The sequence below is a fragment of the Pagrus pagrus genome, assembly GCF_965226575.1.
Source record: "Pagrus pagrus genome assembly, chromosome: 12".
NCBI classification, from domain to species: Eukaryota; Metazoa; Chordata; class Actinopteri; order Spariformes; family Sparidae; genus Pagrus; species Pagrus pagrus.
In genome coordinates this window covers 24746902-24766565 of record NC_140196.1, presented here as the reverse complement: position 1 = coordinate 24766565, position 19664 = coordinate 24746902, and the positions used below count along the sequence as shown (strand labels likewise).

The 19664-nt window shown below is 40.5% G+C and overlaps 1 protein-coding gene across 7 annotated transcripts in view; it reads right to left on the bottom strand.

The window, feature by feature from the left end:
* ctnnd2b (catenin (cadherin-associated protein), delta 2b) overlaps window positions 1-19664 on the bottom strand; it is a 183561-nt gene that overhangs the window by 35957 nt on the left and 127940 nt on the right. For all 7 annotated transcript variants that reach the window (XM_084369513.1, XM_084369514.1, XM_084369515.1 and 4 more), the window contains 2 exons: window positions 15321-15453; window positions 11233-11446 (listed from right to left, as the gene is read on the bottom strand). In XM_084369513.1, the coding sequence (XP_084225639.1) occupies window positions 11233-11446; window positions 15321-15453 (347 nt within the window). The remainder of the gene's footprint in view (window positions 1-11232; window positions 11447-15320; window positions 15454-19664) is intronic.

The window sequence follows — 19664 nt, the reverse complement described above, 5'->3', positions numbered from 1 at the left end:
GGACTTCACCTTTCCAAAGACATTCAAGTTCACTGTGTGCTGGTTGGGGGTTAAATAAATACAGTCTCCAGCTGTTTGTGTTTGTTCACCATTAACTAATCAAAGGCCTAAATTCTCACACATAATCGACAGATTCTAACTCTTGTTATTACTGTAAATCTCAACGGGCAATCAGTGGCGTGAGCACCTTCCGGAGCTGTTTGTATTCAAGTGACGTACGGTAGCATCTCTAAAGAGCCCACATTGACGGTCTGACCTTGAGGACAGCAGGGTGCTTTGTCATAAGACAGACCACCCACCTATGACAATCACTGTGTACGCCATGAGTCATTTCAGTGGGTAGAGCGGGGCTGTAAGGCTGATGATTCCTTTCGGATGAATCATTTGTCACCTCCCTTAATTGCTCTAGTTTTTTAATTGCAGAAACAGAATGTAGAAAGCTGTTGGGGGGGGGGGGGATCTCAGGATCACTGATGTCACAATCTGCCAGAATGTTTATTCCTTTTATGACATATGACATTTTATAATGAGTGTGAACAGTGACAGTTTGGTCAGCTCATCAGAAAAACTACTGCATAGGTCGACTGTGAAAGCAGCTTATTACAACCCATATTTATGTTTCTTGTTAGGCGGTGACTTCTAATGGCTTTAATAATTATTATGGCAGCAAAGGAGGAAGTAGTTTAAAGAGCAAGAACGGCTGGCGAGGGAGGAAGATGGAGTGGATTGATGGATTAAATAAAGACAGGATTTTCATCCAGCTGACCGCTGCTCGTGTCCAGTGTCCAACATTGTGTTATTTTAACTTACTTACGATCGTGACTTATGTAACATGAGTAAAATAGTTATTCAAAGCCAAAGTGCAATGCTTTTCTAACCCTAACCATAGTGTTTTCCTAAACCTAACCAAACTGTGAGCGTACGACGAAGGTCTAGAGCGCCTGTCACTGGTACACTGCAATGTTTTTTTGGAGTCACTAGCAGGACTGGTCAATAATCTATCAATTATTTTACAGTATAGTGAGTCAGTATGTTTCTGTGTCACTGTAGAATTTATACCTATAATAAAAAATAAATCCATCCAACTGATTTTTTTTTTTAATCATGTCTTTTGTTACACCTAACGTACTTTGTGATAGCCACTCATCACTGAGTTACTGTTACTGTATTTCCTTAATATAATATAATGTAGTAGTTAATGAAGTCTGCATCACATACACGGGACACATATACTTTATTTTTTTTGGCTGCTATCAACTGTGGAACATATTTATTGTCCTCTAACTAGAACCCTTGATGTAAGCTTTAATCCTTGTTTTCATGATGAGGTGAACATCGATCACTAAGTCCACACAGGACTGTAGCTTTGCCTTAATGAGCCTCGGCCACAGTGTGGAATCATGTTGATTCAGTCTGAGTCCTTTCATGACATTGTCATTAAAACCAGGAAATAGCGAAGGTAAGCAGTATACTGTTGATCGTGTCAAGGTCAACCAGAGCTGGTTTAGGGGAAAATAAAAGAAAAAAGCTCTGTAGCATTCTACTGTGCTGTGACAGTGTTAACGTATTCAGTCAGTATTCAAGAAAGAAAGAAAGAAAGAAAGAAAGAAAGAGAGAAAGAAAGAAGCACTGCAGTAATATAATATTCATAGATTTTGAGGTAATTTAACTCACTTCCACAACAATGAGTTTCAATCTTGTGTTAATGGATGAAAAATATTTACCTGCAATTATGAAACAGGTTGTGCCTGAGAAGCTGCATTAAAATCCTGTTTAAATGAAGTGAAAAATAAGTTAATGAGCCCAGTGTAACTTCAGGGAACACAGCTGCTGTATGTTTTTATAATTAACTTTGGTTATGTTGCATCTTAGCTCCGGATACTCTCAAGTTTTGTTTTTTTTATTCAGACACGCAAATACACTAAGGTCTTTTTGTGTTATTTTCCCTTAATTTTGTAGTTTGTTTTCTGTTGCCTTAATTAAGTTCCTATATTTGCTGTATCTTCATTTTTGCAACAATATAATATCAGTTTATATATACAGTACAGTAGGTCCAGGTTGTACTATATGTAGACCTATGTAGTGTATTTGTTGAGTGCTACATGTTGTTTTTAATCCAACCAATAATTCACCAGAGAATTGGTGAAAAAAAAAAAGTCTTGATGAATTTGAGGCACAAATCCTCCACTGTTTGAATTCTGTAATTAATCCACAACCTTTTATATTGCTAATCTTGTTGTCATCTACACTCCCTGACTATTTAAAGCTGTCGTTTTCTACCACTTTGCCTTGGCTAAACTGCATGAGCATTGTGACTGGATTGCATCCAGACTGCAGAGAGTCACCCATCACAGCGTGATCCTGACAACTTCCATATCTGCTTCTGAAGGCCTGACACCGATGTGAGCAATCCAGACCTGTCACTTGCAATGATGTGTGCTGCTGTGACTGGATGAAAAAAGTTGCATTGTAATGACAAGTGGAACCACAGCCTCTGACGGCATGCTGATTTGAGCGGGGAATAAAGAAGTTAAAGAAAGCGCAGCGCTCTGTGAGTCAGAGAGGGCAGATATCATGCTGTTGCCTCTGTGGCTCACTTAACCTGTCTTCCTCACAAACGCCTTCAGATGGGATTCATGTGTGCAGGCAACAGAACTAAACATAGCGCTAACCTTGAGCAGAGATGGGGACTCGAGTTTGCGACTTGGACTCGAGTTGCACTTAAGTCGCACACTCAGTGACTTGACACGTGACTTGAGACTCGCCCTCAAAAAACTTGAGACTTGACTCAGACTCAAGATTTGGGTCTCATGACAGTCTTATTTTTTTGTTTTTTTTGGCGCATCAACATTAAAAAAATATCTGACGAGCTGAACATCATTCCCTCATGTGGTGAGGTGTGTGCTGCGCATGGCCACAGATGACAACAACGCTATGGCGGTGAGCACAACAACTGCTGCTGCTCTCCCGTTTGTCATAAGCGCTGCCTATAGGAACTACACACAAGGTGCAAATTAAAGAATCGCCAAATGCAAATATAATATAATTTATATATAATGAATATAAAGGATGCAGCCTCTGCCGTCAGAAGGGCCCTGCGATGAACTGGCGACTCATCCAGGGATATACCCTAGCCTCCGCCCATATGGAAACTGGGATTGGCTCCAGCAACCCCGCAACCCCCCCGAAAGGGGGGATAAAGCGGTAACATCTCCACAACCCTCACAGATTAAGCGGTAAAAGAAAATGAGATGAGATGAGAATATAAAGGATGCTGGATTGACAACATCAAACACACCTGGATGGGTCAGTCACTTGGTAATGTGACAGTTAACCTCAGCGCCTGTGGACGGTTAGCAAACATGTTTAGCTCAGCATAAACAGCATGCAAGGGGTCAGTTCACTTTAAGTTCAGAATTTCTCTTCAGTGAAAACTGTGAAGCATGAGAAGGCTGTGCTATCAAGCCAATAAGTAAATAACTGATAACTGATGCTCTATCATAAGAAAGTAAACTGCAGTGTCTTTTTAATATTCAAATTGGTTCAATTGTAAGTGACTTGAACCAAAGCTGCTACACACGTTTAGTACAGTGTGCTACTTACATGTAAACCTAGAACTGATGGCAAGCAAAACATCTTAGAGAAAAGCCTGGTTCTGATGGGTTTCAGTCCAAAACACACACATTTCTTTCAGGAATAAAAGTCAGCTGATGTTCACTGTTAAACAACACAGACAACTGTATCCACAAAAATGTTCTGTTCTGCAAGAAAATGAGCTGAGAGAGCTGATAACTCCATTTCATCATGAGTTTTATATTCATGAGGAATCATTTTGGTCACAAAGAAAGGTGCCAATTTTCACAAATGGTGGATATCTCTATTTGAATAAAACTGTTCACATTTTAATATCACCAGTTTATGGACTTGCAGTTTATTTCAGGTAATTTGGCAGCAGTAGTGTTTTGCATTTAGCTACTGTAGCTGTGTATTTATGTTGTAAAACAGAATACAGTTATTAATTATTAAAGGAAAGCTTTCATTGTGTGTTTTTTTTTTCATATTGCATTGCAATAGCCCGTTTAAAGCGACCATATACCAAACAGCCAATCAGTGCTGATAATACTCTATGCTAATAGACAAAGGAGTGGTGATAATACAGTGCATGCTTTGAATTCCTCAGATATAACTATGCAGTGTTCTAAGCAGACCGGATGGCATGGAGCAGTTGATAAAATGCTCATTAGAGCCTTGAGACTTGACTTGGACTTGCATCTCTGACTTTGAAGTCAACCTAACTAAAAGCATACCCACCAAAACCTGTATTCAGAGTGGCAATTGTTTTAAAGTTACTTATCAGTAATGACTCTTTTTAGAATCTCAGTGCATTTAAACAAAAATCAATCGTTTATAAATCATGTCTTAGCTAATGTTCGCCACGATCAATACCTGTAGATCAAAGCTGACACACTGAAAGACTGATCTGCTGTCAGTGTTTCTGCATCACACAGCATCACAAAGATTCCTTCAGCCACAGCGAAGCCAGTGCGACATACGCGCTGGAAAAAAAATCCCTCTTCAACTAACTGTCTGACATTTTTATGCTAAACTGTTGCCTTAAACGGCACTCGTGATGCAACCTATATTCAGGCCCTGAGAGCTTTTACATTTGCCCTTCTGAACGTCAGGATGAGCTTTCCAGGAAAACTCTGCCACAGAGTAATGGGCTTTAAGTAGTTTAAGGTGAACAAAATGACTTTTCACACACCGTACGAACCACACTACTGCTTGCACAACTGGCACAGTGGCAGTTGTTAATGTAGAATGGTTGAATATGCCTACAACTTGGAGAAGTCAGGTCTGTGACCTGTGAAGTGTCCTCTCTGTAGAGAAGTCCTGACCTAACAAGAGAGCCTCAGGATAAAGGAGTCCTGGATCAGGGACTCACTACTCTCGCCTCTATAAAAAAGCATCACGCTCAAACTAAAACTCTAAACACACTAAACACTAAACACTAAAACCCTATTTTTGCCTTTTTCTGCCTGATGAAAAACTAATTCCGAGGCTTGACCTGACTGTCGTGTGCAATGGAGCTATGAAGGACCTGACATGTGGGAAAAAAATTCACAAGGTAGGCAGCCTGCACATACCATTAAAGTTTCAGCAGTATACTGGTTTCTTGCCACACTATAGTATGAAAATTGATACTTCACATATCATAACATGTACATTAGCTTATCTACCAGCCTGTGAGTACATAACACCTTTCCACAACTGCACTGGCTCCCAGCTGACTACCTCATATTCCTCTGATGCCTGTCTACTCTCCACTCCCCCTCCAGACTCTGCACTATGGGTGACACAGCCTTCAGTGTGGCTGGCCCCAACATCTGGAATGCTCTCCCTCAGGGATTGGCCCAGTGCACATCTGTTGCTTCCTTTAAGATGTCACTGAAAACTCACCTGTTTCAATTAGTCTTCCCTGATGCTATTATGATTTCAATTCTTGTTATTGATTGTTATATCTGGTTCTGTAAAGTGTCCCTGGGTGACGCGACAGACACTGAAAAATTAAAAAGTACAACAATGGAACAAGTGGAGTTATTGTGATGTTGTTCTTTCAGAAACACTGAATCCAGGACACTGCTTGGGGCAGCGAGAGCCTGTCTGTTGCTTAAAATGGCACCCAGTGTGTCCACACACATATAATGAGTTGGTTTGCTCCACTTCACACATTTTGATCTTTTTATTTCATATCATGTTGTTTGCTGCTTTTGCTTTTATTTTGAACTGTTTGGCTGTATGCTGTGTCCTCGCTAGGAAATCTTAGCAATCCGATGGCCTCCTCTCGCCAAATACTAAAGGCTGAGGCATTTTAATTGGTTCTCCATCGCTACCTTTTAGCCATGCTAGCTGAGAGGCTCTAGGGATGCTAACATCAGTCGGCTTGCTCATCACTTTGCTCCAGACTGATATACCTCAACAACCACGGGATGGATTACCATGCAATTTTACACAGTTCATGGTTCAAACAGGATCTTCTGACTATGATGAGCTCCTGACTTTTATTGTAGGACCTGTACCAGCAGCTAGATATGTATGTTTTAGACTGAAATGTCTGCTGTGATGTAACAATACATCTGCTTGACCTGCTACATGTTAGGTTACATTTTGTTGACATTTTGTCCAATTTTTGCATTGGAAAGGGGCTTGTAGATACAAGTGTGCACCGGAGAAAACATGAACATTTACAAATGTGAATAAATACATACAAGCACACACGCACACACATCTCTGCCCTATCTAATCTGCAGAGTTCGAGTTAATATCTGCTCTTCCAAACCAGCTTTATTCCCTCCGAATAATCATCTTTGGTTCTGAACAGGAGAGCAATTATCGAACCGAAAAGAGGGGGAGAGACTGTAGAGCGGAGGGCAACAACCTTGTTTGTGACTTTGTGCCATGCCCAGCACACTGTGCGTGTGTGTTTGCGAACAAGCCTTTGTCTCTACTCGTGTGTGTAGCTGAATCTGTAGCTAGCGAGGCAGGCAGCTTGACTTCCCACTGCGATCCTGATTCAAAATGCTCACCAGAGAGAGGGAGAGAGCGATGCTGAGAGGGTAGGCGATGGAGAGAAAGAGCGAAAAAAAGAGAGACGGAGAAAGGCAAAGAGGACAGGGGAGAGACAGGAAGAGAAGGGGAGACCAATTACGAAAACCCGACCACAGTGGGATAAGAGAGTGAGCGAGAGAGGCTGAGAGACAGGGAGAGGGAGTTATTTCCTCTGGGTCTTTGAGAGAGAGAGGAGAGCACGGTCTGTCTGCGTCCGGTCGGTCGTTCAGCTGATTAATTTGTGACAGGAGGGATTTCTGTGCTCCGTGCCTTGAATTGCTGCTCTAATTTATATGGTAATCTTCTTTAAGACTCTAGCAGCATACAAAAAACCTTTTATTTCCATCTCCGCTAAGCCTGAACCCTTTTCTATACTCACTGCACACAGATACATATACATAAATGCACAGGACACACGTGGGTTATACTCCGCAACAAATGTGATTGTATGAGGACACCTCTCAATTTCACTTCCCCGATAAGGATTTTCCTGCCAGGGGAGACCGCTCAGCTCGACTTAGTATTCATGACCGTCTCTTATTACCACAAATAAAGCTTAAAATGTTTGTCCGTCAACAGGATCTGGCGTCACCCTGATGTGAAGTACTGCTGTAAATAATACTGAGTGAATAAAGGCTCAAGGGCAGCGTCTGTGGGTTTGCAAGGACGGAAGATAAGTTTGTGTGTGACAGCCGAGTCGGACGCTCATTAGGCTAAGCCTGCCTCGACATCATGTGGGATGGAAGGTTATGACAGGAGAGATTCCCGTGCTCACAGCTTGAAAGTATTAACATCATCTGACCACTCAGGACAGTCGTACGATCACAGAGATGATCCTGTGAGGAGCTTCCTTCCATCCATTCAATTAGTGCTGCGGTTTCATATTCGCTTGCCTTTTTCGGTTGTAACTGCAACGTGGATGTCAGAAACTCTATTGCCAGACAAGAATGTCAATGTTGGACATTTCTTGTTCAATGAAAAAAGTATTTTATGTCCAGTGTCAATGTTTATTAGCTGCGTGGGCAACTACATTTGGCTTTGGTTAAGGAAAGATTGTGGTAAACTTTTGTCAAAGTATGGTTAGGGTTAAAAAAGGAAAGGATGTTTACAATGACAAATGTTAATTCCCTGCCTGTAATGGGACAGAAACTTCAGGTGTTCTCTGCTTATTAAGAGCATTTAAAATACAGATTGCCAGATAAAATCAAAGCATTTTAATTCGGCACAAAACCTACAGGGTGCCATGGATTGTTTTTGAAAGACACTTGCATTTTTATCAAGATTATATTACACCTATACACCTACGCAATGAACCTTCCACAAGATGGAATAAGCAAAAACTCTTATTGAAAGTCGGATGTGCTACGTGCCCATTCACCATCCTCCCCTCCACACCCTTAAGGGGTGTCCACACCAAGAATGACTATAATGATACAGATGTGAGCATCCACATTCATGAACAATAACATCCTGTAAACGGTGGCACCAAACATGCGTTGAGCGCTCCAGCTGTGTCGGCATCGTAGGAAGATGGATGCTGATGACCTGCTTTTGCTGTCCTTTGCACAGAGACACAGGCAGAACACCAGTAGGATGTGGTTTCACACAATTCTGTAAAAATGAGAGGAGTGAAGAGAATCCAACACTCTGTTCCCAGAGTTGTCTTCTTTTAAAGCGCATTTTATTTAATCCCTCCTGATGCAATTATCCTGGGGCTCATCAAACAGGACATCAGTAAAGACAAAACAAACTTCAAAGAGCGTTTGGCAGGATGTGTCAGGTAAAATGTTAATTTTTTATCTGTAATTTGCCGCCTAATATTCGGTTATATAACTGTTTAATATGTTGAGATCTTGAAAACCTGTAGATATAGATGCAACTTCATTGGCTGTGAGTGTTTTTATCATTCAACAAAGTGTTCTGAAAGTGACACCAATGATATCGTTCGCCACTGTCGTCGTTATAGTTATTGTTCCTGGTGTGGACCACTGCTTCCTAAACTGTCCTTGGATGTAAATCTGGAGGTTTGGAATCCTCCAGTATGGAAGGCAGATACAAGGCAGCAGAAACTGGTAATTATAATAACTCTTCGTAAGAAATGAACTAGGCATGAGTCATCTAAAGCTGGCAACACCTCTTAAATCCATTAAAAAACTACAGAAACACCTCATGTAATATGTTTTTAGTCTAGACAGTATGTGAGACAACACACTGGATAGGCTTCAAATCAGACATCCTGTGATAACAAACTTTCACGTTTGTGAACCAAAACAGAAGCAAACATTCAGTCCATCTGTCTGCGAATGAGTCTGTCTGAAAGAAGGCAAAGAAATGGAGGAAATATGCATAATTTGTGGGAGATAATGGATCTAGAAATGAGGGGATCAGGGTCTGTAGGGAGGCCTGGAGGACAGTGAACTTCATAAGAGTGAGATTATCTCCTGGTGATCTGTGGCTCTGCACTAAAACCCAGTGAATTGGATTATAAATCAACTCTCCCTCAGTAGACCACCCCAATTTACCCTTTCCTTGTTTCTTGGATGTCTTCAGACCCTCAAAAACCCAAAATATCTTAAATAGTTTGACTGAACTTTTCCTCAAGGTCCACTTCAGCACATGGATTCCTCAGTTGTAATGGAAAACAAATCATTAACATGCATTCTAAGTCGATTTTTTCTCTCTCCCATTTTAATGACTTTTGGGACTTCCTGTCTGTAGATGAGAAGTAACTTAGCTGCTTGCAACAGATTCATCTCAATGAACTCCATCTGCTGACGTGGAACATTCCTTTTTCAACGTTAAAAATATTTACTTTATGCTTAACTGTGAAAAATGATTGAAGTTCTTACACTGTGTGATTTTATCTACTGACTGTCAGCACCAACGGGCCAAAAAAGCCCGGTCTCAACAGCCCTGATGCCAAATTATACTTACAATCATGCTATTCCAACCTGAAGCCAGTTTACTGATCACTGCTCTAAGCTTCACTTATTCTTACGTAATATCATCCTAAATCACACTAATTAAAGTGTTCTAGAAAGCAGAAATAACTGAAATCTTGGATTCTGACATGTTCGGTCTTGATATACCATGCTCCTTGCAGGCCTGCAGCAGAGATGTTTTCATTAGCGTGGGTGCTGCTAAGAGAAATCCATTTTTCTCATTTGGCTCCAGGATTGGAATAAAGCCCTAGAGGACTCTGGACGAAGATCAGTTTGAAAACTGAGTGGTATTCTTCTTTTAGCTCTGTCGACTCTCCATCCCCCTCCAGAGGTGATAGTCCTTTTACCGTGGCCGTCCATGTGAATGCCAATTAGACGGGAATTGTCAGGATATATAAAGTAAAAGCTGTAAAAAATAAAAGAAACACTGGTAGAGGCATTGCTGGTAATCCTTTAATCCTTTTGGCGGAGAGTTTACCACCCAGACCTCAGTGGGTTTAGAAGCTCAAATTAATCAATCCTGGATACATTTTTCACAACGTGGATGATATTTGTGTTTACCGACAGAGAACACAAACCTGCTGTGGATACAAGTGCAGCGCGGCCCTTTGCACAGAATCTCAGTTTGACAAGTCAACAGCACTTGTCAACCAGAGTGCTGGGAAGCAGGCAGGTGGTAAACAACTCTCTGCTTCGTGTGTATGTGTGTGTGTGTTTGCTCATTTCTGTAAATTGGAGAGTGCAGGTACAGTACAGTGTGTTTTGTGTTGCTTTGCATATGCAGGTATTTTGTGAATGTTCTTCATTTGAGTGTGGGTGGTTCGTAAGACGCAACATATGTGTCCGTATGTAAGTGGATCATATCTGTGCTTCTGCACATTTGTATGCAGAATGTATGCAAATTAGGATAGAAGGTTTTTCTTATCTTATTCTTCATTTCCAGGAATATATGAGATTTCTCACCATAAATGAAGTTTGATTTCTCTGATGTTTTTCTTCCATATATGTAACAGTGGATTATGTTTTTTTGTCCTTCTTTTTAAATTGGCAACAGGCAAATTTGTTTGCTTTAATGTATAATTATGAAGTAATTTTTTCTTGCCAGGAAACTTCTTTGGAAACGATCACAGAAATCACTGATTTTTCAGCATACATTTCTAACTGCTGTTATAAAGCCCTTCCACACTGCCAGGAATGAAACTCTGGTGGGGAAATACTAAATCCTTTGTTCATTCATTTATTTTGTTGGCTTAAAAGTAGTCAAATTGAAATATGCCGAGACTGAAAACACTGGAAAACATTTAAACTGTAGATTGTAAAACTTGCTTAAACTCCCATGTCTCCAGAAGACAAAGAAAAAGTCCTCAGTGCAGCCCTGCTTATATGAAAGTTTATGTTTACAGATTTTGCACGCCCCTTCACTCACTCTTATTATGAAATATATTTTTAAGAAGCAGACTGCAAGCTGCCAATTTCAGCATGAGAAATAATTGGAAGAAACTTCTGCACCTGAAACTTTTCAGTACGTGAACACACAACAACATTCCCTGAGGTCCCCTAAGGTTTGTGATGAAAAGGAAGTCATTTCTGAAAAGGACCGTTTGTCATATTCACCCTGCTGCACATTCATTACCATCGACATATTTGCAATTGCATTTGCTTCTTGTTTTTTTTGTCTTACCTGTGAGCAGCTCTCGGATCTCCACATCGGTGGTCTTGCGGAGCAGTCGGACCAGCGCTGGTATGCCTCCGCAGTTCTTCAGGGCGATCTTGTTGTCGTCGTTGGCTTTGCCGTACACCAGGTTCCTCAGGGCTCCGCAGGCGCTGCGGTGCACGTCCGTCATTCGGTGGTCCAACAAGTCCACCAGCAGCTGAATGCCACCCTGTCGCCGGATCTGAAGACAGAGGATGGAGGAAGGAATCAGAGGCACAGCAGTGGGAAAGTCACGAGTAATAGAAGTATTTGCATGCATTTGTGCCAATTTCGCCCCACAATATACCTGCTGGTGTACATACAGTACATCAGGGACAATATAAAGACATTATGGCATGTTTACCTCAACTACAGCAAGCAGCTTTCCCACTTCTAACACTATTTTGTTAAGTTGTCACGCAAATATGAATTTCTACTTTGTCAACACATTAAACATGGTGCACTGGGCACTGTTGCACTGATGCAAGATTTATTTTACTGCCAGCCACAACACTTTCTGTCCCATCACCCCATTATGTGTCTGCAGCCCTCCCTGCTTCCCTTCGTCTAGACAAAGAGGAAATGTAGGGCAGACTGCCTCTCCATAAAAACAAAAGAGACTTTTAAGTGAAGGAGATTGTACAGAGATGAGGCATTAGTGGCTTTACACTGTGCCTGTGCTCCAGATTAAGGTACCTCAGCATGAAGCCACCGATATTACAGCTGATTCACTTAAGATGCAGTATAGATAAACTGATTTATTTAGAAGTTATATGTTAAGCTTGGTGTTAGATCCTCAACTAGCAGGCCCAGTAAAGACTAGAATTAAATGTAATGATATCACAACATTATCATTTCAGTAAAAGTTTTAAGTACATGTCCCGTTCAATATCTTACAATAGTACAAAAGTACAAAATGTTAGTATCAAAAAAGGTACTACAGATGCTTAAAGTACCAAAAGTAAAAGTATTTATCATGCAGAATGGCCCATTTCAAAATAATAAATATCTATATATATACCTTTATTATTATTAGTGATGTATTCATGTGTTCATCATTTTATGTTGCAGCTGATAGAAGCAGAGCTAATTTTCACTCCTTTATTTTACACCAGCGAGTTTAATCCATAAACATACATTACAATTAATTTGTTGATTTATGTCTTGTATTTAGAATCTGATTCTGCAAAGTAAACAGCAGCTTAAACTGTCAAATAAATGTAGGGGAGTAGAAGTATACAGTAGCATAAAATGCGAATACTCAAGTAAAGTACAAGGACTTCAAAATTGCACTTCAGCAAAGTACTTGAGTAAATGTACTTAGTTACATTCCACCACTGATTGCAGGATTCTTTATCTGTTAAACGTTGGAAAAAATGCTTGTCTCAAGCTCCAAGAGCACAAGGGATGGTCTTCGATTCACCTAATGTGTTTGAAAAACATTACAAACCCAAAGGGATTCACTTGATAATGAAATGCGGAAGAGAAAAACAGGAACTCATTTTGGTGGAGTTCATTAAAACTATTTAACGATTACCAAACTTAGTCTCAGTTAATTTCCCTTCAGTCTCGTCTCCCCTTAGTGACACAGACGCAGAGATATAAGAACACGTTTTAACACGATCAGGCACAGTGATAACACATCTGTACACTGTATCTGGTGCTGGGAGACTGAACAGGCCGTGTATCCCTCAGCATCCACTCTATTACTTCACCATGCAGGGATCTCACTCAAGGGCAAAAAACAATCTGGCCTGTGAGTTGTAGTTTTGGCAGCCCTGCTCTAAATACTACCATACTTCATTCCTCAACACAATTTCAACGTAAGCCACTTGTCTGTCCCATCTCTCTCTCTCTCCCTCTCACTCCATTTTTAATGCCTGTTGGCTGATTGCTGTTTGAGGAACTTTGTTTGCCCTCAAATCCATCGTCTCCATGGGGATTAATAACGTCCAATTGAGCTGAATTGAGTTGACATTGAAGAGACGGATGGAACCGTTTGCTCCGAGACACTGAGTGATGACGGCTTTAAAGGACAGGAGGACAGACTGAAGGAACAGGACTATATTCAGAGTTGGGTTAAGTGCGCATAATGTGGAGTTAATGTAGTCTAATATGGGGTTTGGTGGAGCTCAGACACACGTGGGACGGCGTTTCCTCTCAATAAAGACCTGCGTCAAATCTTTAACTACTCCGGTGATGTTACACAGACACACACATACACACACTGAATAATGCCTTAGTGTTCCTTGCAGTTCTATTTGTCAGGTACTGTATCAGCCTTACTGTTTGTGTGAAAATGTCACTCTTTAAATTTGCAAGATCACAGCAGGATTACCATAAAATAAATCGACTTAGCCACATTGACAAATGTAGAGGAATGAAAAGTACAGTATTTTGTATTGTATTGCGTATAATGCATATATAGAATAGGTTGTTTGCCAATGACTCCCAAAAGGGCATATATGACCACTGGACAGTACCTACACCAGGCGTATGTACTCAAAGAACCAGAGTTGCATGCACTAACTATGATTTAATGTTATGAAACAGTCGCAGATTTAAACACGTGGTTAACGCTGTGAAATGGTGGCAGTTAGTTCAGGTTTAAGCACCAAAACTACTTGGTCAGGTTTCAGAAAAGATCATATTTTGGGTTCAAAAAGTACACTTGTTAGGTAACTTAAAGTGGCAATGTCGAAGATTTCTGGAAGCGGCTATTGCAGGTGTATTTTTGGACCTCACTGCTTCTGAGAGATCCAGTGTCGCCTGTGTGATGTCAGTCAGTTGGCAGCCACGCCTCCATAACAGTGCCATGGCAATAGATAGCGACTTAACAGATATTTATGTACATGAAAATCCTTGAGATTATTACTTTAACATTATGTACATATGTGACTTAAGTTAAGCATGTTAGGTAAGTTAAAATGAGCCAACGCTGACTTTTGGTTTCACACAAGAAAATGCTGGGTAAACGCCGGGGTGGGTGTGACCCATCATTCCACCTCAACCTCCTCCATACACTGACTTTTTTTTTCTTTATACTATCTTCCTGACTTTCTCCTTTCCTCCCATCATAACTACTACGGCCACTAGAGGGGGCTGGCTAACAATGGACGTAAAACCTCCTATATGGCCATTTTCGGGGGGGACACGTGCTTTACAATGGTCACATCTGGAGCTTTCTGTCAGCTTTGTGCTAGCAGCGTCCTGTGTCAGGCAGCTATGGCACCTCTAAAAGCATACACACGGACGGTGTGTTACAGAGGAGATGGCATGTTTCCTCACCTTTCATCACTGGACTGTGAAGAAGTAGTCTGGCACATAACACCCTGTCAGATCACAAGGTGTTGTTTTAACACCTGCCTGTGTGTATGCTTAAACAAAGAAGATATAACATTTTAATAGGTAAGCTTTAAAGGTACTGATGGGTGGATCTTGTTATACTCAGCTCGACTGGCTTTGATGTTCTCATCTAAGACGGCAAGAGAGCAAATAAGCATCTTGACACTGGCACTACTCCACTGGAATAGTAAAGGTATCCAAATAACAAAATAAACACAAAAAGCACTGTGAAAATGTTTTTGTATTATTTCTCCTTTGGTCTGTTGTATGACCACCAAAAATGTATTCAGGCGAGCACACACAAACACACACACTCACCCACACTTATCCCCTGGGATCTTGCTTGTACTTAAAACACAGGAAAAAATCCCTCTCGAAAAACTCAACAACAGAGTCTCTCTCCAGAAACAATGTTCAGTTGAATACTCAAAGCTTCAGCAGAAAAATCAAATACAACAGTATCTGCATTCCTATCTGCATACTGCAGGAAAAAGTAGAGAAGTATGTTGTTGAGTGTATTTTGACTGAGCTCAGTCTTTACTGGAAGTCGCTGACTCCAACTGAACGAGAGCCAAAGTATGCGTGCATGTGTGTGTGTTTGTGTGTGTGTGTGTGTGTGTGTGTGTGTGTGTGTAAGCAACAGGAGAGTTAAAGCTCCTTCAAGCAGTTTGAGAATCCTCTGTGTCTCTAAGCCCTCTCTCTTGGTGTGGTTTCTCTTCAGAGATCAATACCTCAGACTTGATTTTGTTGTCTCCGAAGCAGAGGTGCTGGAGGTAGGCAGCAGCGTTGGACTGGACTGATGGGAACTGATGCTGCAACATCTGGATCACCTCTGGCAGCTCTGGATCCCTCCAGCCAAACTCCCTACAGAGACACACACAGAGAGAAAATACAACATGTTTTGGAGCGTGCAGAGACAGAGATGTGTGTACGTGAGTGTGCTAACCAGAGGAAAAAGAAGGGAGAGACAGAAATGAAGAGATGGACATTAAATAAACACGTTTTTTACATTCATGCTCTCTTTAAATGATTTTAAACTAAAATAAGTGTTCATTTGGAGTGATAACATACAACACTAATGTTAAAAACCATAACTGTAAATTTGTATTTACTGTCAGTCAGTACGTGGAGGTATAAAAGTGCATTTGTTCACACATCAGCCATAACATTTGACCCTTACTACACTGCCACACAATGCTTACCATATAATTATACAACATAAAACAGGGTGAATGAGTCAATCTCAATGCCAAACATAAATCAACAGCATTTCTTTGACAGAAATTTTAAAAGAAACTTCCCTTTTAAAAAAGGACTGATATGTTACATTATTTTCATTAATGCAGGCCAAGTTATTAAAGAAGTAAACACTACAGAATGATGTTTTAGAGAACAGTGAGATTCCGACGTTGTGACAACAGTTTGCCCCCTTCCTGTTTCAACATGACAGGAAATGATTTTCCAATCTCGGTGTGAAAGATCTCAACCTGCACAGGGCCCTGACCTCGACCCCTTCCAACACCTTTGGGATGAACTGGTAGCAGACAGCAAGCCAGATCTTATCACACAATATCACTGCCCGACTTCGCTGATGCTTTTACTGGGGTTGTAAAATCTAAAAATATGCAAAATAAAAAGAAGGCTGTTATGAAGAGCTGAAAACCAGAACTTAAGATCACCTCCTTTAAATTCCTATTGACATTTGTAACTGTGCTGATAATCATACATGCAGCATTGAAACAGAGCATTTCTCAGCAGTTTGTGAGGCGGATCACTTCATATGTTTGGATAGGGTATTCAACGGAAGTTTTTGTTTTGAAAAAATATATAATATGAAACTTCAATATTAATGTTTAAAGCAGTTTTTAACTTATATGCTCATTATTCATTATTTCTCTACATGCTTGTGGCTGTGTAGAAACAATGGATGCACAGCACAATTTTTTTCAACAAGATAAACGATAATTTCACATTTTTGGTATTTTAAAAAGAAGTTCATGACTTGTAGTTTATGCACACCAGGGTAAGACAGGCTCAGATGTAGTGAGCAAAGATGGCTGATGATTCGCCTTCTTCTCTTCTGTGTTTATTGGCAGGATGCAAACTAACATTAAAATGGATATTGCCATTTACTGAGTGTGTAGCTGCTGTGCTGAAGTCGAGTAAAGCAATTTGGTTTTGTGTTATGGACTGTATTTATCGGCTATGATTTCATTATTGGATACATAACAAAATAAACATAACGGCATTGGGCTGAAAATATTTCAGCCCTTTATATAGTGTGCATCCTTCCTTGACTTTGAGTTTATAAGCATTCATGCTCAAGGTTAACCACTGTATAAGAGCAGAATTTACACAAATATCTACACGACTATAACTCATAAAACAGAAACCTTTAGGCAACATATATCTACAGTACATACACACATGCACCCATACAGCCATACTCATACTCACACATGTACATGTACAACCGTACATTTCATACAACCATGCCATAAAGCAACAATACACAGACATATACACACTAAAAGAAAAGAAAACAAGCCCAAACAAACAAACAAACAAACAAACAAACAAACAAACAAACCAGAGACACTTGAGCTATGCCTCATTTGTTCCATTCAGTCCCGTATTGTACAGTGTGACAGCTGTAGGCTGGTCGTTCGGCACTGAACATGTGTAAAACTGTTGCTGCTCTCTAGCAGTCTGTCTGTTTGTATTGTCTGCTGCTTGTGTCAAACACTGTCAGGCTCATCTGACATCCAGCCTGAACCGACACTGACAGACAGTGAGCCACTTCTCAGTTGTCAGGTAACATCGGCAAAGTAATATGTGTTGTTGAATAAAGTTAAATAATCCGAGTCTTCACCTGTCACCTGTTTGAATTATATTAGAGACATATCATATCAGCTAGTACAAACCCAGTGACTACGCATCATGGTTTAATGGGAAATTACATCTCCACTGAGAAATCAAAAGAAGACAATGCATAACATGGATACAAATATGGTGGAAACTGCTAATAATAGTCACTATACACAAATTATTATTAGAAATATTTCCTTTGAATTAGAATTAGAGAATTCCAATAATTTATTATTACTATACGTCACTAAAATGTAAATTCATATGAAAATGCAACATTTTGTGAACAATGAAAACAGCTTCCCTTCGATGTTATATTGAACTGCAAGCTGCTGGATCAGTTTACATTTTATAAGGCTAGTTGTGCCTAACAAACAACATGAGGATGCAAGCTCAGGTATTAAATATAATCTGTAGGTTTTAGAAATCAGGTCACAAGACTCAAATCTATGGAAAAATCTACCCCCTTTGCTTTTTCCAACATAAACATAAAAACTGTGTTTCATCATCCATGTTATGCATCCTCTCTGTGGGAATAACGTTTCCTATGTAGCACCTTCAAAGGAATTACTTTAGCTGTAAATAAAATTAAAATTCATGAACTCAGAGACAGAAATATGTCCAGCCCTCTTCATCAACCGGCACATAAGGCACATGAACCGATGCCTTACATACAGGAGACCTTTCCTGAGCAAAGCAAGTTTTCTACGCTGTCTGGTATCAGCAGCCATCTTGGATGCACTGAAAGAGCTTCCCCCTGCTGTGCTGAATCCTTTCCTCTCACTGCCCCAGCTGCCTTGGCTTTAGCGCATAACCAGGGTCTACCAGTGGTCTTGCCTACAGGCATGCTTCGGGCACAGACACACACACAGAAACACACTAAGCTCACTAACTCTGCAAATGTGTGTGAGGGTGTGTGTGAAGGAAGGAACACAGATGATTAATGTGAGAAAGATGTGATGTGAGAGAATGAAGTCACAGCCGAGGATCAGAGAGAGGGGTGATAATCGATGTAGATTATCTGTAGCCAGCAGCAACCAAATATCACGTTTCCATGACAGCGACCAATGAAAACTGAGACTGGATGTCTTCTTTTTACTTTTTGTTTGGGGCAAATTTCTATTCCCACGTGTGATTTAGTATTGTCTTACTGTAGACCTGAGGGTGGGTCAAAAAAGGACATGATGTTAATTTACTCTTTGTACTTTTGTACGTCTCAACATTCGGTTTCGGCTTTGAAATCGACACTTTTGCACATTTTGATATCAATTTTTCTGACAGCTGTGAGAAGTTGGGGCTGCGTACAGACTCTACTCTGTTTGCTCTGCTCTTATGTAGAACCCGTTTCTCTTTGATGTATCTTATTCTTGATGCAGCAACAGCCTGACATCCCCGTGGAGATAATTTTCACTTCGGTCTAATCTAACATAAACACGCGCGCGCACACAAACACTCGCAGGTTTGCACACATGCAAACACAAACACGCAACTGGGTGCCGTAGGATAACTCGGTATGCAGCTTAGAGGAGCAAAAAGCTAATGCCAAGCATGCACACACACACACACACACAATTCAGCACACTAATAAAGCAGGCACACACACACATGTACACACTCATTGACTTGAATACACACCCAGCCATCAAAGGCAGTGCAGAAGAGCCAGGATTAGAAAGCTTTTGTCTCTAAGTTTCATAATGGGCAAATGGGATAAACCCAGTGTTTGAAAAAATGGGGAATTTGGAGAGAGAAGGATGAGAGAATTATTTCAAAGGATATTTTTTCTCTCTCTTTGAAATCCTTCCTCTCTTTAACAATTTTCTTTCTCTTTCTCTCTTTTTTTTGCTCTCTTCTCAATGTCTCTCTCTGTTTTTCCTTTCCCGCCTCGCTCCAGGCACATGCCTACACAAACACACACACACAGCCATGACATTAACATACATAATGTTGTTAAGCACACACAGCAGCACGTGCTTCAGTAAATCTGATCACAGATGACATAACCTCGTTTTAGGTCACCTTGTGGGTTAATTGGGCGATAAGACATCTAACGTTATGGTTGAGCGAGCTGTCAGATGTGTGTGTGTGTGTGTGTGTGTGTGTGTGTGTAAATATGTTTTTTTATATACATTGTAATTAGAAAGTGGGGCAGCGGCAACAACAACGCCTGAAGTTATGAAGCTTCTTTGATAACAAGCAAACCAGAT